Source organism: Neophocaena asiaeorientalis, unplaced genomic scaffold (genome assembly GCF_003031525.2).
Source record: "Neophocaena asiaeorientalis asiaeorientalis breed wild unplaced genomic scaffold, Neophocaena_asiaeorientalis_V1.1 scaffold265, whole genome shotgun sequence".
Taxonomy (NCBI): domain Eukaryota; kingdom Metazoa; phylum Chordata; class Mammalia; order Artiodactyla; family Phocoenidae; genus Neophocaena; species Neophocaena asiaeorientalis.
Genome location: NW_020172172.1, coordinates 2188257 through 2210731, shown reverse-complemented (window position 1 = coordinate 2210731; position 22475 = coordinate 2188257). Strand labels below are relative to the sequence as shown.

At 40.0% G+C, this 22475-nt stretch overlaps 1 protein-coding gene across 1 annotated transcript in view; it reads left to right on the top strand.

The window, feature by feature from the left end:
• Positions 1–5661: 5661 nt before the first annotated feature.
• The window catches only part of TOPAZ1 (testis and ovary specific TOPAZ 1), a 65133-nt gene continuing 48319 nt past the window's right edge, over positions 5662–22475 (top strand). Inside the window, exons 1-4 of the mRNA XM_024756478.1 lie at positions 5662–6010; positions 6454–8917; positions 19524–19585; positions 20282–20409. Coding sequence (XP_024612246.1) covers positions 5662–6010; positions 6454–8917; positions 19524–19585; positions 20282–20409 — 3003 coding nt within the window. The remainder of the gene's footprint in view (positions 6011–6453; positions 8918–19523; positions 19586–20281; positions 20410–22475) is intronic.

Here is a 22475-nt window from a genome sequence, read left to right as displayed (position 1 = left end):
ATGGATTCTGGACGTGCAAGCGTATGAGATCTGCCAGCAGGAAGATTGAGTCTTTTCTGATAAACAACTGTGCCTGCCCTTTCCAGACACTGCCAAGCACAATGGTAGGATTATGATCATCATTTCACAGAAGAAAACTTGTATAAACACACCTAATCTCCTCAAGTTTTCAGTGAAAGCAGTTTGGTATGAGGAATTTTAAACCTGTAATAAAGATTATAATTTTCTTATTCAGAACACTCAGGGAGCTTGATTTTGCAATTTCCTATGCTACTAAGCTCTTCCCATTTCTCTTTTATGCATTGCTCAACAGTTACAGGCTTAAGTCTTTAAATTCCTGGGCCTATAGCCCACCTTAAGACCCTCTGTTTTTATTAAGACCAGGGAAGCTGGACTCTTGAATTTTTATTTTTATGTTACCAAGACCTTAGTAACAATGTTTATTTTGAAGGTAGTAAATGTCAGAATTATATAGGATTTATCTTTCAATATAGAGGTTTTTATTTAACAAATCTAGTTGTCGTTTACAATCTGCTAGGCATTGTTCTAAGCGCTTTACAAATATTAGCACATTTAATTCTCAGGAGAACTCCTTAGAACTCCACCTCCTATAGCATCTTCTACAAGGAACAATAAACTTGTATAGCGATTACAGGACAAAGGAAAGCAGTTTCAGGTGTCTAAGGGTGGCAAATTGCAAGAAGGTAAACATATGGGAGGAAACTAATAGAGTAAGTTTTATTTGCAGATTCCTCTAGTGCCATCTCCAAGCTGATAAGAGGCTAGAGTCATCTCCAGTAATGGAGAATTTATATCTTGCCTGCACACAGAATTGAGGGAGGGTAGAGAGTTTTTCCTGCATTTCCTGCTGCTTAATTGCCTTCAGCTCAAAAAAATGTTTATGTCAAAGAGGCATAGCTTGGGATGACATATTCTGGTTTCCTTCAGGAGGTGCTCTTATTTCATTTTACAGATGAGGAAACTGAGGCACAAAGTGAACTTGGAATGAGCATGTAGCCTGAAATCCATAAAATAACTTTTTCTAAATTCTGTTATTCTTAAGCTGTCTTCCCTTTCACTGGAGGTATTCACAAGCAGAAAGAAACAAAGTTTCTAGATCTTTTACACCTCCTTTACCTAAGTTCTATTTTCTAGAAGCTCCTAAGGATATTCCACTCATCCAAACTGCCACAGTACTCACACTCTCTGCACCACACCTACCATCCTTGAACGCATAACACACATTGTGTTCAAGATCACCAACTTCCTCTTTAAACGCACAAAATGCACAGATTAAAAGAAGGTACCAGAACTTCCCTGACGGCTCAGTGGTTAAGAATCCGCCTGCCAATGCAGGGGACCAGGGAAGCTGGACTCCTGGTGGTGGGTTCAATCCCTGGTCCAGGAAGATCCCACATGCCACGGAAAAACTAAGCCCCTGTGCTGCAACTACTGAGCCTGTGCTCTAGAGTCCGCGAGCCACAACTACTGAAGCCTGCGCGCCTACAGCCCATGCTCCACAACAAAAGAAGCCACCGCAATGAGAAGGCCGCACACCGCAACGAAGAGTAGCCCCCACTTCCTGCAACTAGAGAAAGCCTGGGCATAACAATGAAGACCCAACACAGCCAGAAAAAAAGAAAAAATAAGGTACCTGCCCTGAGGGGGACATACAAGTAAACAGTTGAAAGTGACGAGTTTGCAGGCAGAAACACCTGACCCCTCCAAGTGTAAGGAGAAAGTTAGGCGGGAAGCTTCCTTGAGGGGTGATCCTTGCACTGAATCTTGGAGGGGAAAATGTACTTCACTAAGCAGACAAGCAAAGGAAGAATTTCCAGGACCAGCATGTAGAGAGGCAGACTGCTGGGGAAGCTAGTAAAGTAGTCTTGTTCAGGCTTCAGAGGCGGCACCAGGCCTCTCACTGACGGGACAATGATGCTAAAGCTAGCTTCATGCCCAACTGCTGAGCTACACCCAGGCCAGCAGGGTGGCACCAGCACACATCATAAACCACTAGATAAGATAGAGTCAGTCATGGGACCCCTTGAGGGTCTGGCCAGCCCCCGGAATCAAGAACATTTCCAAAACTTCCCAGAGCTGCAAATTTGCACGTAGGCTGATTGTTATCAGCCTGCGGCCTGGTGCTAAAAGCTCTGCTCCTTTGAGTGGCAAACTGAAGTCTTACCCGTGGGGTGGACGCACCACCAGGACCTTCCCAACTGGGACTCCAGATTGCTGTTCAAGGGGCTTCCCAGCATTGCTTGGACCTGGATGTAGGTGCTTCCCCAATTCGGAGATGTATAAACCTCTGTCTTTACTATTCTCTCTTAGTTAGTTATACTATTCTTTTCTTAATTAGTATAATGCAATTTGTTAATTCAATAAACTCTAAATTCTTGTTTAACTGAGTGTAGAGTGGTTATTTTGCCAGCTAATCCTATGAACCTTGAAACCGAAAGTAAGGCTTTCAGCAAAACACAGGCATTGAACAATTCATCTCAGGACTTAATGAAGCTCAGGTTCTTTATGTCTCAGCACAGAAGGAATTCAGTGAGGAACCAAGTGGTAAGAAGTGGATCTGTTAGTATAGGATGCTTGTGGATTTATTAGTATAGGATGGATTAGTATAGGATGCTTGTGAAGGATACAAGCGGGCAGGCAAGAGAGTTCTGCCCTGATAATTAAGTGGGCTACATTTTTATAATCCAAGGAAAAGTGGGGAGGGGGAGAAGACCACCTTCTTCCTCATTCTTTGAGTAGACAGCAGACTTACATCATTAGCTCCTCCTTCATGTCATGGGGCTATTCAAATCAGCATAAGAGTGGTAACATACAGTAAAATATGTTAAATCATCTCAGGTTTCAGTATAATGAGGGTCTTCTACTTTGGAATGTCACCTTTCCCCTCTATTCCTGTCCTTGGTACGTGCAGAGGTGCATGTCCTAAGGATCATTATCTTGCTGACCTCGACTAGCAGGATGCAGGTCTCATTTTTTCACTTAATGTCCTGGGGCATATCTCTGTGCTTTTGTTAGGGGAAACACTGACTGAAACTGCCCACCCTGGCCAGGTAAAGACTGTAACAGTTTGCATGAGTTATTTTAGGACAGGAGATCCTGGTAATGAACACGGAACTAACAAGCCACCACCAACCAGAAGAATATGGGAAAGGTCAAAAGGAGAGAGGAGACTCCAGTCCACATGTCCTACCAACCTCCCAGAATCCTCGCTGGAATCCATCTTGGCTGAGCGATGTGCCCACCACCAGAAAGGACGCTGAGTCAGAATGGTTGGCCAGAGACAACCCAGAAACTAATCCCATCACCATAAAACCTGAGACTGTGAGCCACATGGCAGAGCAGTTCTCCTGAGTTCCCTTACCTTCCTGCTCTCCACCTGGGCACCCCTTCCCAATAAAGTCTCTTGCTTTGTCAGCACGTGTGTCTCTTCGGACAACTCATTTCCAAGTGTTAGGAGCCCGCTCTTGGGCCCTGGCAGGGGTCCCCCTTCCTGCAACGCTTTTATTGCATGGTTTCATTGTTAAGCAGGCCTGTCTTGTTTCACAATGTTCTGATTACTTTCTTGCGTGGTCATTAACTTACAATGGTCTCCCAAAGTTCCTTCTCTATCTATAATCCCCTAGCGGGATTTCTAAAGCTACCTGTGTAACTATCCTACTCTATCCCTATCAGCATGATGGATCATATGGAATCTAGGGAACTTCAGTAGTATTCCAATGTGGTTTAAGTGCAGGCAGGCAAGGGTATGTGTGGTGTTAAAAGATAGCACCCCTGCCCCAATTAAAATTGTTACTGAACTTGAGTCTGCTCACCCACAGCACAGCAAAGCCAATTTACTGACACCATGTTGTAGTGAAGGAAAGTACAGCATTTATTTGCAGGGCACCAAGCAAGGAGTACAGGCAGCTCATGCTGCAAAAAGAGCCAAAATCTCTGATGGTCTTCAGGGAAGAGTTTTTAAAAGCAACATTTAGGGGTGAGGACTGCAGGATGCATGACTTTCTTCTGATTGGTTGGTGGTGAAGTAACAGGCTGGTATTTCAGGAATCTTAATCATCAGTCTTCTGGTTCAAACTAGTCTGGGGTCTATGGGGTCTATGTGCTTGTGCTCAGTCTGAAGTTACCATCCTCTACCTGGGTGGGCTACTTAGTTCCTGTAGAACTCAAAGATATCAGATTGTTCTGTATATCCCTTGAGGAGGAATTAAGACTGTGCTTTATCAATGCACTATTGTTTCTTGCACTACTGTTTCCCCTTTGTTTCTACATTCCCTTACTTCCCTAATTAGTAACTGTCTGAATCTGCCCTTTTGGAACTCAGGGGAAGCCTATAAACAAGAAATGGAGAAACAGAAAGCCTTTTGTAAGCAGGAGGGCCCCGCAGGGTCCTGCTCAGTTTCAAAATCATGACTGTCATATAGATGTAAAAATGAACATGTTAAAGATTTTGTTTCTCCCATCAGGCAGATTTTATAATAACCACTCAAAGGGTGAGTCCAAAGAACAGACACGTTTATAGACCAGGAATATTGAAATGAATGTGCAAATGGAGGCAAAACTGGCTTCTTCCACAAGGAGTGGGAAGTCCACTGAACTTCTGTAGGAGAGAATTTGCATATCTATAGACCATTATTTTGCAATGCTAACACTCATTTACAACTTATATAGTTGTAAAGTATCTCCCATAGAATCAGAATCAGATAATGCAGAAGGGTGACTCCTGTGCATAGATTTCCACTGAAGCACACCTTCTCCCCTACAGTGGCAGTAAGAGACAAAATCAACAATTCAGGGGCCATATCAGAAAGAGCCACAAATACCACAATGAAGAGTTTGGACTTTCTGTTAGTTTCAGTCTTTGAGCAAAGGAGGTTCATGAAAGGTCAAGCTGGGAAATGCCAAGATATCCTTTCATTGGAAGGGCATGGCCTGGCGGCAGGTGGAAGCTGACTGAAAAAGCACAAGGATGGAGGCATGAATAAAATCTAGGAGGTTGACACAGTGGGTCAGAGTCTGCAAGCCAGAGCCAAGGCGAGTGGCTGACAAACACTGAAGTCGAATCAAGCGGACCTAATGAACGTGAATGCGAGGGATGAAGTGGAAAGAAGGGTATCTGATGGTTTCTAGGTTTCTGACTTAGACAACTGGGTAGACGGTGGCACATCCACCAACACAAGAGGAGCAAGCCCGTGATGAAAGACAAGGTCAGTTTTGCATAACTGAAGTTTGAGGTGCGTATAGGATGTCAAGAAGGCATATGGAAAGGGACCCCCCACAAGAGACTTGGGGAGGAGTTAGAAGCCACTCGGTTTTTGCGAGCAAAGAGGCGCCAGAGGTAACCTTGGGAGAGTCCGGCCTGCTGAAAGGCTCCACCCCCACGCCCCGCAACGAACGGCGGAGAGGCCAAATGCAAAGCCTCGAGGTCCTTCCGCCCGTTGGGCCTTGCTGCGCCTGCCCCAGGCAGGCATCGCGGACCCCACTTCCGCTTCCGGTCCCAGGGTCTTGGCGGCCGGGCGCGGCGGGGCGGGGCGGGGCTTAGGGCCGCGGGTACCTGGCAGACGAAGCAGCTTTTGGGTGGCTGGTGGGCTCCTGCCAGCGGGCGTGGCGGGCCTCGGTGGGCAGACGGGCGGCCCGGGGCGGATGCGGCAGCCGCGGGGGTCGGGCCCAGCGACGGCCCCGGGGCGTAAAGGCGACGCGCGAGGCCCGAGGAAGAGAGGCAGGCGGCCGGGACCAGGCGAGGCGGGAGGCTGTGGCCGTGAGGCCGGGGGGCGCGAAGAGAGCAGGCAAAAGAGGGGCATGGTGGCCCGGGCGTCTGGGCGAGAAGAGGTAGAAAGTGACAAGTCGGGTGAGGCGTTCGGGGCTGGGAAGGCCTCAGCGAGGCGGCGAGTGGAGGGGCCGGGGGACCAGGTGGGCTCTTCAGACCCGTCGGACCGGCCGGGCTTCGAAGCAGCGAAGGAGGCGGAGCTCCCCTTGCAATCGGGAAGACACAGTAAGGAAGCACGCGGGGGTCACTCCCTTTCTAGCCTTTGCACCCCTTCTCCTATACCCGTGTTTTACCACTGGTGTTTCACTTGCATCTACATGGGCTTTACTGATACACACGGTTGACCCGGAGAGAAAAAAACAGGAATTCGCTTAAAAGGTGTTTGTCCTGTTAGGATCCCTTGCTCAGAAGTTCTGTAAAAGGAATTCCTACTAGTGATTCACTTTGGCTTGTATGAAATCATGATGCTAGAGGTTATTCAGCTGTCTTAGAATTTATACAGGACCTTAATAGAAATTAGGTCTTTGATTTAAAAACAAATGTATGTTTTCATACAGCTATTCAGGGAAATAAAAATGGATGGCTTCACAATTTTTTTTTTTTAAGTGATATTGCTTTTTCCTCCTCAATGTAAAATCTTTTCTGGTATGTTTTGTTGTTTTGTTCAGCCAAGGAAAAAAGAAAAGTTACTGAAGCCTCAAGTGATGATCCACAGCCAGGGATTGACCTGGTAAGAAAGGAATCATTAACCAGTTCGGAATCTTTCCAAACAGTGGAATGCAGTGAATTTCAAAGTATGGCTTTCTTGCAGTCTTTGGGTAAGGAAAGTTTGGTAAAAGGTATTAAAAGAAGAATTCGAATTAAAAAATTTAAAAGCTTAGAACGGCCACCTCTCAAAATAACTGAAAATAAGGCTACACAAAATAGTAAGGTTGAATTCCAAGATGAACTGTACAAGAATACTCCAAAATATTCTTGTAACAGCTTGTCACCTGGAGTAGAAAATAATTGCATTTTAAGATTACGTGATTGCAGTTGTTTCCCCCAATCCAAGAGTTGTAATGATGAAAATAACCTTGCATATAAACCTGATGGTGGATATATGCATGTACCAGAAAATTCCTCAGAGTTAAAGAAAGAAAACCCTAGGAGTCTTGGAGATAAGAGCGACACAAATAATATTCCTCAGCTTTTACAAACTGAAGAAAACTTAATGGGAATAAATCAGTTATTACTTGAAGAAAATGACTCATACCAAAGTAAAAATAAGGACTTGCTTTCCTGCCTTCAAAGTGAAAAAAATAAACATTCATTAGAGGAGAGCAGTGTTGGGAGAAAACCCAGAAAAAGGATGAAGGTGTCTGAAAAAGGAGATGAAATGGTTATTAAGATGAAATTCTCTAATGTGTATAACAAATCTGAGCTGGTGTTACAAGAAAACAAAACAGGTGCTGAAGGTAAAGAAACAGAGACTTTAGAGGCTAAAAAAAGTCCTTTAGAAGTTTTTAGAAAAGTAAACAACAACACGCTGTCACCAATGGATCATTTATTAAGTCTTCCAGAAACAGGGAAAAAAACAAGTCATGAACACCATGTAAATCCTATGTTTCAGAAAACTCTTGAGCCACTTTCAAAAGAAGAAAAAAAGAATGCTTCAGAGCCTTTAGGATGTAAAAGGATGGATCCAGAGGAGTATTTTAAGTGGATGAAAAACTCAATAGTGAAGTCACCTAGCGATTGCCATCCTATTGAAAAGAGAGCTTCGAGGGAAGACTTGAAGAATGAAGCTGAAGAATCTAAATTTAGCTGTCAAAGAGCAATACCAATGACTGGCAAAAGAACTTGGCCTTGTTATTCGTGTGCTAGAATATCTGCCCAGTGTTGGAAAAAGGCTTCCTTGCCACAGTCAAATAACTTTCTTCCTGGGTCTCAGGAAAGTTTTAGGCAAGTTGATTTTCTTAAACACCAAACAAATCAAACTCATTTAACTGATTCCAAATTGATGCTACAAAGTTCTCTAACAGAAACAAGCAGTGAATCTTCAAGTAGAGAGAAATTGGATTCTAATTTAAATTGTTTATCTTCAGTCTCTACAGTGGAACCTACTTTAATGGTTATAAAGGAACCTATCATCAATGATAATAAAAAAATGAAGTCAGAGAAACTAAGCAGAAGTGCGTCAGAGGTAGTTTCTAATACTATTGAAGATACTCCATTAACTAATGTGACTCAAAACTTAACAGGAAGTAAAAAAAAAGATAGAGGGAATTTAACAAAGCTGAATTTGACAGTGGCTTCCCAGGATGGCCAGGAAGCAAATAGCTCTACAGGCAAAACTATTCATCGCAAAGCATGCATTGCTAAGCAAACACTGGTTGTTCCAGACTTGATTAAGATATTGAACACAGGACGGCTGACTAATTTTAAAATTCCCTTACTTAAGAACAAAACAGAAAAAAGAAAAATACATGGCAAGTCATCAGAGAGAGAAGTATATAGTCCCCTAGAACTTCTTGACAGTTTATCTGGAGCAGAGGTAAGGCCGAATAGGACTAAAGAAAATGTCACCACAGTAACTTCAGGACCTCAATCTTTGAGCATACAAAATAGTGTAGTTCCAGTGCAAGCTGGTTCTGACTCATACTGCAGTAAGAGTTCCGGTATTATTTCTCCAAGCTTTTTAAAGCAAGGTAATGATAATAAACCATCTAACCACATCTCTAAACCAGGCAATATTGTTTCTAATAAGGAAGCTGTTTCTCTCACAGTTGAAAATAATACTATTTCTTGTGATCCTGGGTGTATAAAGAAAAGTCCTGCCTTCTGCTCTAGTGAACAAGAAAGATTCAAAGCAGTTTTCTCTGAAGTTAGTGGTAGAAAAATGGCTGAGAACGTTTCAGAAATTGAAGTGGGGTTTCCAGATATTCTTAAAGCATATGAAGATGATGTCCTCTTAATTGATGTAATTCAAGATGACCCAGACCTCTTTGGAGTCTCCAATGAAGGGGAGCTCTCATTTACTTCCGAGGTTCCCGTGATAAGCCAGGAGCCCAATGTTGCTGAAGAGCACCAGTCAAGAGACTCCAAGCACATGGAACTTCCAGAAAAAAAAGAACCAAGTGATGACTTGAGGTATGCATATTCAAGTATGCCTTTTGGTACAGATTATTGTTGCAGGTTTCAAAAGCACTTTCTACTCTTAGGTGTCACTAATTTATTCAGTGATCGTTGACGCTCCATTATTTTTTTAACCCAGTTATTTATTAAATGTAATATAGTGTATAATTGCTAAGACCTGGAAATGTCATTAATGCTGAAACTTAGAATCAAAATAAAACAATTATATATATTTGAAATTATAATGGAGCAGATTAGCTGTTCAGAATTTTAAATGGTGGTTTATAAAGTGGCTTTTTAAATTAGTGAGATTGCTTCTTTCAAAAGTCAAATTTATTTTCATAGTTTTTTAATAATTGTAAATACACAGATACACTTTTATTTCAACCAAGTTACGTATTAAGAACAGTGCTATGTATTTTAACCCATTTTCTGTGGCTTCCTTGTTAAACAAAAAATCCATTTTTCAGTGACCAGAGAAGCCTTGGAAAAATTTATTTGAATTAGATCTTGAAAGTCGAATCAAAAGTTAAACTCATATTCAGAGGGGAAAAGGATGAATTTTTTTTCATGGTTTTACTTTTAAGGTGATGGTTTTATTTTTTTTAATTTATTATTATTATTTTTTGAGTAAATGTTGCTTTAATATCAGCAAGGATAGAATAGGCATCTTGGTTAAAAGCAAGTAAAGGTGATTCTTTTTTTTTGCCATAAATAGTAGAATTTTTATTTATTTTGTTTTTAATTTTAGAATTTTATTTATTTATTTATACAGCAGATTCTTATTAGTTATCCATTTTATACATATTAGTGTATACATTTCAATCCCAATCGCCCAATTCATCACACCACCAACCCCCCAGCACAACCACTTTCCCCCCTTGGGCTCCATACATTTGTTCTCTACATCTGTGTCTCTGTTTCTGCCCTGAAAACCGGTTCATCTGGACCATTTTTCTGGGTTCCACATATATGCGTTAATATACGATATTTGGTTTTCTCTTTCTGACTTTACTCTGTATGACAGTCTCTAGATCCATCTACGTTGATGGTTTTAAATGATGACTTAGCCCCCAAAGAGAGTGAGTTTGCCTGAATCAACTTTAAATGGAGCCAAGTAATAACCTTCTTGCTCGGGAAATTAACCTATCTGATTGGCCTAAATTTTATTTACTATTATGTCATATTTTACTAAATTTTTATAATTCCTTAAGCTCTAATTTATATTTGTATGTTACAGTACTGGAATATTGGAATGTTCTGTGAACAGACTCGAAACATAAACACTTTCCACTAAGATTCAATAGTACATGACTTAAATTTGTCTGGTATTCATAAATTTTAGTTACTTTTGTGATATTACATTCTTCTTGATGTTCTCAGTGTGACAATAACTTGTAACTTATCACCAAATAGAGTACTTTCTATATCCCAAAGGAAGGACCAAGAGCTTTATCTGTTATTTTTTAAAACCGTCCATAATGAGGATGGTAATCTGCCCATTTTGAGGTGGAAAAAATGAAGATGACAAGTTGTCAGTTGTCCAGATTCACACTGCTAGTAACAGAATCTGGATTTGAACTATCTTAGTTTAAAATTAGTGGTCAAGAACTTAACCTTTATAGTCTGACCTAGGGTTTTGAATCTTTTCCTTTCCCTAATAGCCCTGTCACCTTGTAGGCAAATTGTTCATATTTTACCTTATCTGTAAAAAGGGAAGGTACTTGCCTCTCAAGGTCGTGAGGATTAATCAATGAAGGGATGGGAAAGGTTTTGGTGTAATACTGAGTGAATAGTAAGAGCTCAATAAAAGGTAGTTAATTAAAGGTGCTTTTAACTCTTTCAAAGGCAAACATCTCTGTTAGCTAACAAGATGTTGATAGTGAACTGCAGTTGAAGGTAGAAAAAGAGAAATGTTGTAAACTGGGCATAAAGTTTGTTTTTTATATTTTTTTTTCTTTCTTAGGATAATGGCTGATTTTATAAAAATGATACGTGTTCATTATATTAAAAGTGTAAGAGGGAGGGAATCTCACCACCCAAAATAACAAATTAATTACTCAAAATTTGTATGCCTGTCTAGGCATACATGTGGATATAATTTCAGAAAAGTTGGATCATGCCACTTTTTAGTAAACATTTAATTTTACTTACGTTTAACTTGGGGAAGGAGGGACTGAAGTGAATCTAAAGGAACTGCTGAATCAATATACTTCTTTACAACAAGAAATTAGTTCCTGTGCTTCCCTGGTGGTGCAGTGGTTGAGGGTCCGTCTGCCGATGCAGGGGATACGGGTTCGTGCCCTGGTCCGGGAAGATCCCACATGCCGCCGAGAGGCTGGGCCCGTGAGCCATGGCCGCTGAGCCTGCGCGTCCAGAGCCTGTGCTCCACAACGGGAGAGGCCACAACAGTGAGAGGGCCGCGTACCGCAAAAAAAAAAAAAAAAAAAAAAAAAAAAAGACAAACCAAGAATCAAATTTACTTCAGATAATTTTTCTATTATTGTAACTTCATTTCCTTTTATGGCAGGAGTACCAATTATACTTGTTTTTAGCTCTTCTTTTTCTTTCATCCCTGCTTTTGAAGTTTTGGTTTTTAAATAAACTTTAAAATTTCCTCAGTAGTTATTTTAATATTTTCATTTTTCTGCACTGGAAATACCAGTTTTACAGTCATCCACAGTGCTAGGATAAACCTTAACAGGGAAAAATGGATGCATGATCACCAGAGGGTCTGCTAATAGTTATACAGAAAATTGTTAATGGTTCTAGAACTAGATGAAGCTTAAAACATAATTTCTAATGTTAGCTCTCTCCCTTTTACCAATCAGTTGCTAATTAGTACCTTACTGTTTCCTCACTCTACGACACTGAGAGGTTGAAACCTGTTAGAATGAGTTTCTGTTTTACAGAAATAGAAATTGAAGATGGGAGGGCTATGCCCAGAAATTGTCAGAAGCTCTGGACTACCTCTTATTGGTAAAACAGGTAGACAAACCTGAGTTTATTTGTAAGGTATTTAAGTTATGTTAGAATACTTATTCATTGTCAGTCTCCACTGTGGGGGAAGTCCATATTAAAATCCAAAGCATTAGAAGCATATTAGAACTAATTCCCTAAGACTTGAACTGATGAACTTAGACATGTATAATGGGTGAAATAGGTAAAACTTTTGAATTAGCCTGTAAGTCTAGTTAGAGATGTGAGAATGTCTGTAATCGTCAGTGCTGGACAGTTAATCTGTACCAGAATATAGGATATGTTCAATCACGTATGCTAGAATATCAGTCAAGTGATATTATACAGTGGATCATTGAGATTTTAAGAATCTGCCGGATATTCACGGGAATTACTATATAGCTGGGGAAGTGGGGACTAATGTGTTTGAAACAAAAATATGTAAACTGAGGTACAAGAACACTAGTAGTTTAGAAAAGAGGGTTGAAAGGGCCTCTTGGAAAAGCCAAAATTTGTACTGATCCTTAACGGTTGGATTGATTTAGATTAACAAGGGGGAAGAAGGAAGAAAGTTTGGAGAGGTAAAAATTAATAAGAAAATGTGGGCAGAAGGTAAAGGTAGCTATGAATATGGTTGTACAGGGCAGATTATGACTTCTTCAGACAGAAGTAGGAGCCGTTCTCTTTTCCCACAGCACCTTTTGCTACCTCACTTATGGCACTGATTTCATGATGATATAATTTACATCTCTCACCTGCTAATACTATTGGACCTTTTTTTTTTTTTACTTTTCTTTTTTCTCTTTATTTCCAAATTTATTGAGACATATTTGATATATCATTTATGTAAGTTTAGGGTGTACAATTTGATGATATATGTATATGTTGCAAAATGATTACCATAATAAGGTTAGCTGACACATTCATCTCTGTTCCTATGAGTTCTTTCTTTTAGATTCCACATACAAGTGAGATCATACACTATTTGTCTAGACAAAATGAAAAGGCAGCCTATGGAATGGGAGAAAGTATTTGCAAATCATGTATCTGATGAAGGATTAATATCTAAAATACATAAGGAATTCATACAACTTAATAGCAAAAAACCAGATAACATGACTACTTTTTTTTAATCTTCACATAGTTAGGAACTCAACAGATTGAGTCAGCCAACTAAGAGCATTGTACAGGCCTGATTACACAACAGGAATCAGAAAATTTAACTTTAGCCAACAAAACATACACTAATCTAGTAGACCTTAATAATTTTGATAAAATATGTTTTATTTGCCCATTTTATTATAAACACAGTTATTAGTCTTGTTTTATTTTCTTTGTAGATGCAACATTTAATGAGTTCAGTGAAGTCTTGAGAGGAGAACATATTTTTTGTTACTGAATACAGTCTACTTTTCATCTTGGTACCCACCAATGTAAATACATTTGCCCAAGAATATATACTCTTGTGTATATTCTCTATTTTTCTTTCTTTCTTTCCTCTTTGTTTTTGGTGTTATCCTCTATAATAAGTTCTTGGTTTAGAGTAGATATCTCAGACACTTTTCCATGGGAACATCATTTTCTCTTTGTGTGTGTGTGAGACAGATATTTAACTTTTGTGTACCGTATCTTGTATTCCATGGCTCACATAAACTGTTGGACTTCTTGAGGGCGGGAAGTGTCCATGTCTCATTTGCCTTTGTAAACCCAGTCACTCATACATTGAGGGAGGGGAGAGAATTAAGGTTTCAATTCCTACTATGTTGTAGGCTGTTTCTCAAGCATTGGAATATATGTAAATGGAGACAGTGAATCCTTTCTTTCTAAAGCAGATAGATGTTTAAGAATAGTAAAAATAAGACTTGGTAAGTAGGGTGATACCAGACTAAGAAGGTTGGAAAATTAGGCATCAAAATTTGAACTTGGTATAGAATTGATGCTGGTGATCAGTTTGGATCATTTATACCACCTTTGCAACTTGGACTTAAATCCATGAAAAGCCATTGTACATTCTAGAGCTGGTAAATAATAAACTTCTAGGGGGAAAAATACCTAGCACCACTGTACAGAAAATAAAAGCCTATTACTTTTGCTCAGGCATTTGAGTCCCATTTAGACCATGCCTAGCATGGATCTATGCTGGGTAAATTATATTGTCTCAAGAAATCCACCCCACTTACTTTCTCAGATCTTGGGGAATCAGTTTGTTTCCCAAGAGACTGGCCTCTGTCACCAGGTTTACAATACCAAATGACCAAAAAAACCCCAAAAACAAAAACAAAAAATGCTTTCCAGCAAAAGTAAAGGTCATTCTCTTTCTTTCCCTCATTTATTTAGACTCTTTGGCCTGTCTTTCAAGAAGCTCATCTTACTCCATTCTCCCTGTCCACTGAATATCTGAGGCACTCTAACTATAATGCACAATTTTACACTTAATTGTAAGAACTGACATTTAGTGTCTACCCTGTGCTAGATACATTACTTATGCTATTTCATTAAGTAGAACAATTCTGAGATTGACCATATCTTTAAAATTGAGCCAAAGTCACTAACTTTCCAAAGGACACACAACTAGTAAGCATCAGAGCTGAGATCTGGACGCAGGGCAACCTGCTCCAAAGTCGATCTCCCCTCCCCAAAACAGCATGCTGGAAGAGTGGCACTTTGGTTCTTTACATGGCTTCAAATCCATTATTCTGTAGACTGCCACAGAACATTATTTACTTTTTGACCCCTTTCCTCTCTCATCTCGTCCTCCTCTTTATTTTTTTAATTAATTAATTCATTTATTTATTTATGGCTGCGTTGGGTCTTCGTTGCTGCACGTGGGCTTTCTCTAGTTGTGGGGAGCAGGGGCTACTCTTCGTTGCTGTGTGCAGGTTTCTCATTGCCATGGCTTCTCTTGTTGCGGAGCACGGGCTCTAGGCACACGAGCTTCAGTAGTTGTGATGCATGGGCTTAGTTGCTCTGCGGCATGTGGGATCTTCCCGGACCAGGGCTTGAACCTGTGTCCCATGCAATAGCAAGCGGATTCGCAACCACTGCGCCACCAGGGAAGCCCTCATCCTTTAAAGTAGCAGGTGGTGCAGTATGAAGAAGCATCATTCTGATTTTTACTTTTTTCTCTTTTGGACCGCATAAACCATTGTTTGTTTTTGCTGAAATAAATGGTACTGTACTTGATGGAGTTATCGTTTATAATATTAGGAGACCGAGCACCTCACATCCTGGCATCAGGCTTGGGAACCTCTGGCCCACTGAATTGGATACTGTAATATTTCTGTTTTGGGCCACTGTTATCTGCAGAATAACTGCCCCAGTGAGTTTATGGTAGTCCTTTTCGCAAACAATATGTGAGTGTGTAAATAAGTGAACATTGACTGCACTCAGCTAGTTAGCATCTCAAAAGGAAGCAATAACATTCTGAATTTTTCTTGGGCATTCTGAATTTTTCTTGGGAATTTTTTCTGAATTTTTCTTGGGCAATAACATTCTCTTAGTTTTCAAGCTTTTTCTGCTAATAATTATTTTAGATCTGTCGTCTTCAAACCTGTTTGTCAGTTACCCATACTAAAGATACATTTTACATTACAGTCTGGTACCTACCTATGAATATGTAAGACAATAGATTTATAAAAATAGTATTTCCCTTACTACATGTGGTCTAGTATCATATTTTGTATTTTATTCTGTTTTATTTAAAAATCCTTGTTGGAACCCATTAAATTACATCACCCCCTTGAAAAATGCTCTGTTAGAGGGTAAACCTGATGTAATCTATGTGGTTCTTCAGAAGCCTCTCTTATTCTCCTCTCCTTTTTGCTCAGATCTTCTCTTTTGTTTCCCTGTATTCTGTAGCCTCACCCAAGTCTGTTTCTCTCCTTTCCTCCTTCTACCCTTCATTTTTCCCCCTTTCTACTCCACTAATGAAAGCTGTAATATATTTATGGGGGTTACAATTTTATTTTTCCTAATCTAGTTGAATTTAACTTTGTGTCTTGCAAATTCAAAACAAAACTAAATTACTTCTAACAAGAGTGGCATGTGCAATTTTACCTTCCCTGTAAGTTACTTATTCATAGTAAAAAGTTTCTCACTCTTGCGAACTATACCAGCAGTGTTAAAATACTATTGTAATACTTTGAAATTAAAGCAGTACACTTGCTATACTTATTTACTTTTTTGGGTTTTGGGTTTTTTTTTTTTTTTTAAGGAATAACCTTCTGTGTGTCTGGGCTGTACCTATTTGTGAATGTAACTTTCAGCATAATTAGAAACAGCCCTCAATTCTCTATTTATTGAGTCAGTTAATCCTATTCATGCTATTACCTTGAATATCTCTCATGGTTTTTCCTTTCTCTCAATTCTCACTGCTACTATCTTATTCATATTTCTTCTAAATTATTGCAATTAGCTCCTGGTTAATCTTCCTGAAATCTCTTAGTATATCCTCCTCCACAGTAATATTTTGAAGTAGAAATTGATCTGCCAGTGACTGCTTACAGTACTCCGGTGGTTCTCAGCCACCTGAGGATAGAGTCTAAATTGATTGGCATGGCTTATTATGGCTCTTTAGTGGATCTGCATCCATTCTGTCTTTGGCAGCTATGGGGTTGGTGGGGAGGAAAGTGTGGGGGGAGGCTAATAAAAGATAAGCAGAGCAGGCAGGTCACTGTTTCCACAATATGTCATTATCTGAATCCTTTTGCATGTGCTTCTTTATCCAAAAGTTCCTTTCTTTTCATTCATTTGTCCTCTAAATCACATCTGAGATATTATTCTAGGGATTTGTTCTAGTAGTTCTCTTGGCACAGATCTCAGTATATTATGTCTCCTTGTATGTGCACCTCCTCCTATGCTGGGAGTTTGTAGACAGGAGAGAGGCATCTTCATTTGCGTCTCCCTAGTGTCTGGCCAGGAGGATGTTAGGTGCTGAGTATATGGTTAGCAACTAGATGCACATGGACCTTGTTCTCACAGAGCTTTTAGTCTATCAAGGGCTGCAAATGATTAAGCAAATACAATAAAATATGATAGGAAAAGTGCAAGGTGTTGAAGGCTTCCTCGCCCTAGTAACATTTAAGTTGAACACTAAAGAATAGGAACTAGGCAATAGGTGAAGAAAAGTGAGTAGAAAATTGAGAGGGAAGGAGTAGTCTATAGGTGGGCCTGCAGGGAAGAGCATGTTACAACTGAGAGACAGAAATAACATCCCATGGCTTAGTGTTCAGGTGGCAAGAAATGAACCTACAGAATATGCAGAAAGCTCAGTCGTGCAGGGCTTTGTAAATAGGATGACCATAGAATTGATCTTCTGAATTGCAAAAATTTTGAGAGGGAAATGGGGGGGGAGGTATTAATAATTAATATGCCAGGATAAGAGGCATACACAGATCATCCTAGACAAACTAGAATTCATGGTGAGCTTGAACTTTATCCTAAGAGTATGTAGGGATTCACTGAAGGACTTTACTTCCAGTAGAGAATTTGATCAGATTTACATTTTAAAAATCATGACAGCTCTGGTGTGGAGAACAAATTGGCAAGGAGCTATTGTCATAATTAGACCAAAGGACATGGTGACTTCAACCAGAAGTGGGAGTGGATTTGAGAGAGGTTTAGGAAGTGAAGATTGATTACTCAAATGGGGGCGAGGTTAGAGGTAGGAGTTAAGGATGATACCTGGTTTCTCTTGTTTCAAAGAAGGGCATTACAATTCTCTGATGAAAACAGGCAGGATTGGGGAGGGATGCTGGTCATGAGGTAAATTTAGACATGTTGAGTTGGAGAGACCTTTGAAATACTGAAATGGAGTTATTCTAGTAGACAGATATGAGTCAAGAGGTATGAATTGGGGGAGGAGATTTGTATATATTTGTGTCTTGTTTGTACTTTTATTTTCCCATTCTTTTTTAAAATTTATTTTATATTTTTGGCTGCTTTGGGTCTTCATTGCTGCACAAGGGCTTTTCTCTAGTTGCAGTGAGCGGGGGCTACTCTTCGTTGTGGTGTGCGGGCTTCTCATTGCAGTGGCTTCTCTTGTTGCGGAGCACGGGCTCTAGGCAGGCAGGCTTCAGTAGTTTTGGCACGTGCGCTCAGTAGTTGTGGCTCGCGGGCTCTAGAGCGCAGGCTCAGTAGTTGTGGCGCACGGGCTCAGTTGTTCCGCGGCATGTGGGATCTTCCTGGACCAGGGCTTGAACCCGTGTCCCCTGCATTGGCAGGCGGATTCCTTTTTTTTGTTACATACACAAGTTTTTTAAAATGATAAGGTAGTTCAAAGCAGAAAATCAAAGATGATACTATTTTCAGAGAAAATTTTTTTAAAAAGCAGAATTAAGGTTCTGAATAATTGAGGTAACGTTGAAACTTGGAAGGAAAATCCCTCTCACAAAGTATAATATCATATAATTTAAAAAGCCATTGGTTTTCATACATGTGTCTATAAACTTAAAGTTATATAAATGCATTTATTCTTGTCCAGGCAGGCGGATTCTTAACCACTGCGCCACCAGGGAAGTCCTATTATATTTTATTCTGTGTACTTCTATATACTGTTGTCCAAGTTTTTAAAAATGGAATAGTGTTTGGCCACTTTTTTTTTTTTTGTGCTGTACATGGGCCTCACAGTGTTGTGGCCTCTCCTGTTGCGGAGCACAGGCTCCGGACGCGCAGGCTCAGCGGCCATGGCCCACGGGCCCAGCCACTCCGCAGCATGTGGGATCTTCCCGGACCGGGACGCGAACCCATGTCCCCTGCATCGGCAGGTGGACTCCTAACCACTGGGCCACCAGGGAAGCCCTGGCCACTTGTTTTTGAGTGGCTCCTATAGCTGTAGTTTTCATTTGTTGAGCCTATGCCATTGGCTTTAAGGACATTTTATCTTATTTAATCCTCACAATAACCTCGTGGGTAAGTGGTATTCTCATTTTACAGATACGGTTAGACTCAAAGAATTTAAATAATTTTGCCACTGTTGACATAGTAAGTGGCAGAACAATATTTGAACCCAGGTTGGTTTAACTCTGATCTCCATAGCTGTTACCTTTAGACCTTAGGTTGTCTTCAGAAACTACAAAAAGAGATTCAAACTGCTCTCACACTCTTCCTTTTACATTGGCGGTAAGACATACATACACATGCTTAAGAGTAGGAGGTAAACATTATCTTGCATTGGTGTAATACTTTAGAAATGTTTTAAATGCCTGGTATATGTCGTCAGTTCTCTCTGAGTAACAAAGTTTGAGTGGCAGCACTCCCTAACAATTGTGGCGAATGTGATTAAAGAACCAAATGCAGGGGCTTCCATGGTGGCGCAGTGGTTGAGAGTCCACCTGCCGATGCAGGGGACACGGGTTCGTGCCCCGGTCCGGGAAGATCCCACATGCTGCGGAGCGGCTGGGCCCGTGAGCCATGGCCGCTGAGCCTGCGCGTCCGCAACGGGAGAGGCCACAACAGTGAGAGGCCCGTGTAACGCAAAAAAAAAAAAAAAAGAACCAAATGCAGAATCTGCTTGGGTGTGCTATCCCAGAATAGTACTCTGGCCTTGGAGGACTTGAGCTGGTGTTCACCAGGCTGCTAAAGCTAGTATTGTGTAATGTTTAGAGGAGTGGATAGTTCTGCTAGAATATGTTATAATGTGTAAGCTCTGTTTGCTTTATAATAGAGAACTCCCTGTACTGGATCCTGAATTGATGAAGTCAGAGATCTGTGCTTCCTTGTCAGCAGGTAAAATTTGACATTTTCAGAATGTGTAATATTGAAGTATTTTTATATCTCTATTTAGGCATAGTCAGAATGAATTCATTAAAATAGGAAGCTTTTCATTTTAGAGTCTGTCAACCACGTTTTACAGTTTGTCAGTTTTTCCTCAGTTTTGCCTGGTTGGCAGATCAGATTTTGAGAAATTTTCCAGTTGATTATTTAATAAATAACTTTGTTAGGCTTTATCTACAAAAGATAATTGACCTTAGCAATTTTTGTAGTCTCATTTTTGAAACTGAAATATATATTTAAGCTTTACCACATTTTAAATCTGAGTCCCTTTTAATATTTTTTTAATAATAGCTAATCCTAAGTTTAAATAACTGAATCTTTACAGGAAATAATTTGAAAGTTAATTTCAAAAACTTGCAAATTTTAAAAATATATTGAAAAATAGCTGGACATGATCAAGAAAGATTCTTAAATTTATCTTTATGTCTCAATTTTGTCTTACTGCCAATTCTTTTTATACCATGTAATGGAGTTATTTTGATAGAGAGGGAGGAATAAATGTATAATTTGCTGAAAATGCTGCTTCATATTTGTCACATTGGACTTTAAAAGAGTCTCTGAATTCTAACTCATTTTTAGAACAATCTTTAAATGACTTGGTTATTTTGTCATTTAAAGTTTCTACAGTTGAATGTTATTTCTTTTCAGCAAGTGAGATAAAACATGATTCCGAAGGTGCAAACATTTCCTTAGGTGAAGTTACTAATGAGACTTCTTCAGATGAAAAACTGGGAGACGTCAGTGAACACACAAAAAGTTCAGACTTGGATGAAAAGGTACTAGGGAATCTTTTGCATTTTCTTATTTCTTGGTCCAGATAGTGGTAAATACAGAAGTCCATCTTAGCAGTGCTGTCAGGTGACAAGGGAATGGCCTTTTTGTTGAGTAAAAGAGTCACGTCATTCTGGCCATGGGACATACTGCTTGATGCTTGCCATAAGCACAGTATTAATAGAGTTTCGCTTGTCTGGGAAAATAATTATATATTTAGCTTTTTAGAATCCTAAAGTTCTTAAACCTATGTAAATCTTTCTAAATTGTTACATATCTTCCTGCCTCACTAAGTACAAAGTACTGAATATCATTTGATCTTCTTTGAAATTTTAGAATATCATAGTGCCTGAGTGGTATGAATGCAAGCATCAGTTATTCGACCACAGATGTAGAAGGCATAGGAATTGGAGCTAAACCTAACTTGATGTTGGAACATACCACTGGTGTATGATATGGAGAAAATTTGGGGTATCAGTTATCTGCCAGATAATGTGTATGATTGTCTTAACCTTTTGAATAATTTAATTGACTCCTAGACAACTATTTCATGTTTCTTTCTCCTTATTCCTCCTCATTTGTCCTCATAGCTAACAACCTTGTTTCCTACTTTACCAAGAAAATTGAAGTAATTGGAAAAGAAGTTCCTACCAGTACATTAGGCCACCTACCTGCACCTGTTCCCAAAACACCAGCTTCACTTCTATTACACTGGATGAACAGGCCAAGGCTATTCCCTTCTACCTGTGTGCTAGAATCCATCTCTTCCCTCTTAAAATACTACTCCAGTAATTCTCCTTTCATTACTGGATCATTCTCTTCAACATAAGCATGCTTTTCTCCCATCTTCAAACAAAACCAAAAATACATTTTCATGGTCCCATTTTCCTTTTCACCTGTCGTCCTGTTTCTCCAAAGACTTGTCTAGACCCTCTATCCCCAGTTTCTCTCCTCCAGTTCCAAAGATACTCACCTTCACCTCCACCAAAACTACCTGTCTTAAACTCTCCAGTGACCTGCTCGTTGCCGAGTCTAATAGACATAGTTCAGTCTTAATCTTACTTAACCTATCACCGGTATTTAACAGTTGATCACGCTTTCCTTGAAACATTTTTTTCACATGGCTTTCAGGTTAAACATGCACGCCTAGTGTCCTGTCTGTCTGCAACTTCCCAGTTGGTTTTGCTGGTCTCTCCTGATCTCCCTGACCTCTACATGTTGGAGCGACCCAGTGCCTAAACCAGGAGTCTGTTCTTTTTTCCTATCTAGATTTGCTCCTTAGATGGTCTCATCCAACCTCATTGCATTGAATGCCATTTGTGTGCTAAGACTCTCAAATTGATATCTCCAGCTTGAACTTTGTCTCCGAGCTGCAGACCTTTCTGTCTAGTTGCCTATTTGATTTTTCCACTTGGATGTCCAATTACACTTCTCAAACTTAACATGTTCAAAACTGACCTCCTGTTAGATGTCCCCTACCCTACCACAAACCAGCCGTTCCTGTAATTTTCACCTTTTCTATTAAAGGCAACTCTATCCTTTATAAGTTATTTAGGCTCAAAAACCTTGGATTTTCTTACTTTCTTTTTCTCTCACTCCATATCCAGACTGTAAGGAAATCCTGCTGGCCTTAGCTTCAGATGATGTCTGGAAATTATTCACTTTTCATCACTCCCACACATACCACACAGGCCCAGGCCCAGGCCCCGCCTAATACCATCTCCTGCCTGAATTACTGCAGCGGTCTCCTAACATTTCTCCAGCTTCTGATATTGTCCTCTTGTAGTTTATTCTCAACATAGCATAAATTAGATCATGTTATTCTTCTGCTTCAAACTCTCCAGTGGCTTTTAATATTGAGATTCCTTACTGTGACCTACATGACCCTTTATCTGTTCCCCCTAACCCTACCCTACGTTGTTACCTCTCTGATCTCTTTGACTACTCTCCTTATCCATTTTACTCTGACCACATTAGCCTCCTTGCTGTTCTTGGAACAAACCAGGCTTTCTCCCACTTCACGGCCTTTGCCCTTGCCATTTTAGCTCCTAAAAAAAAAAAAAAAAAAAAA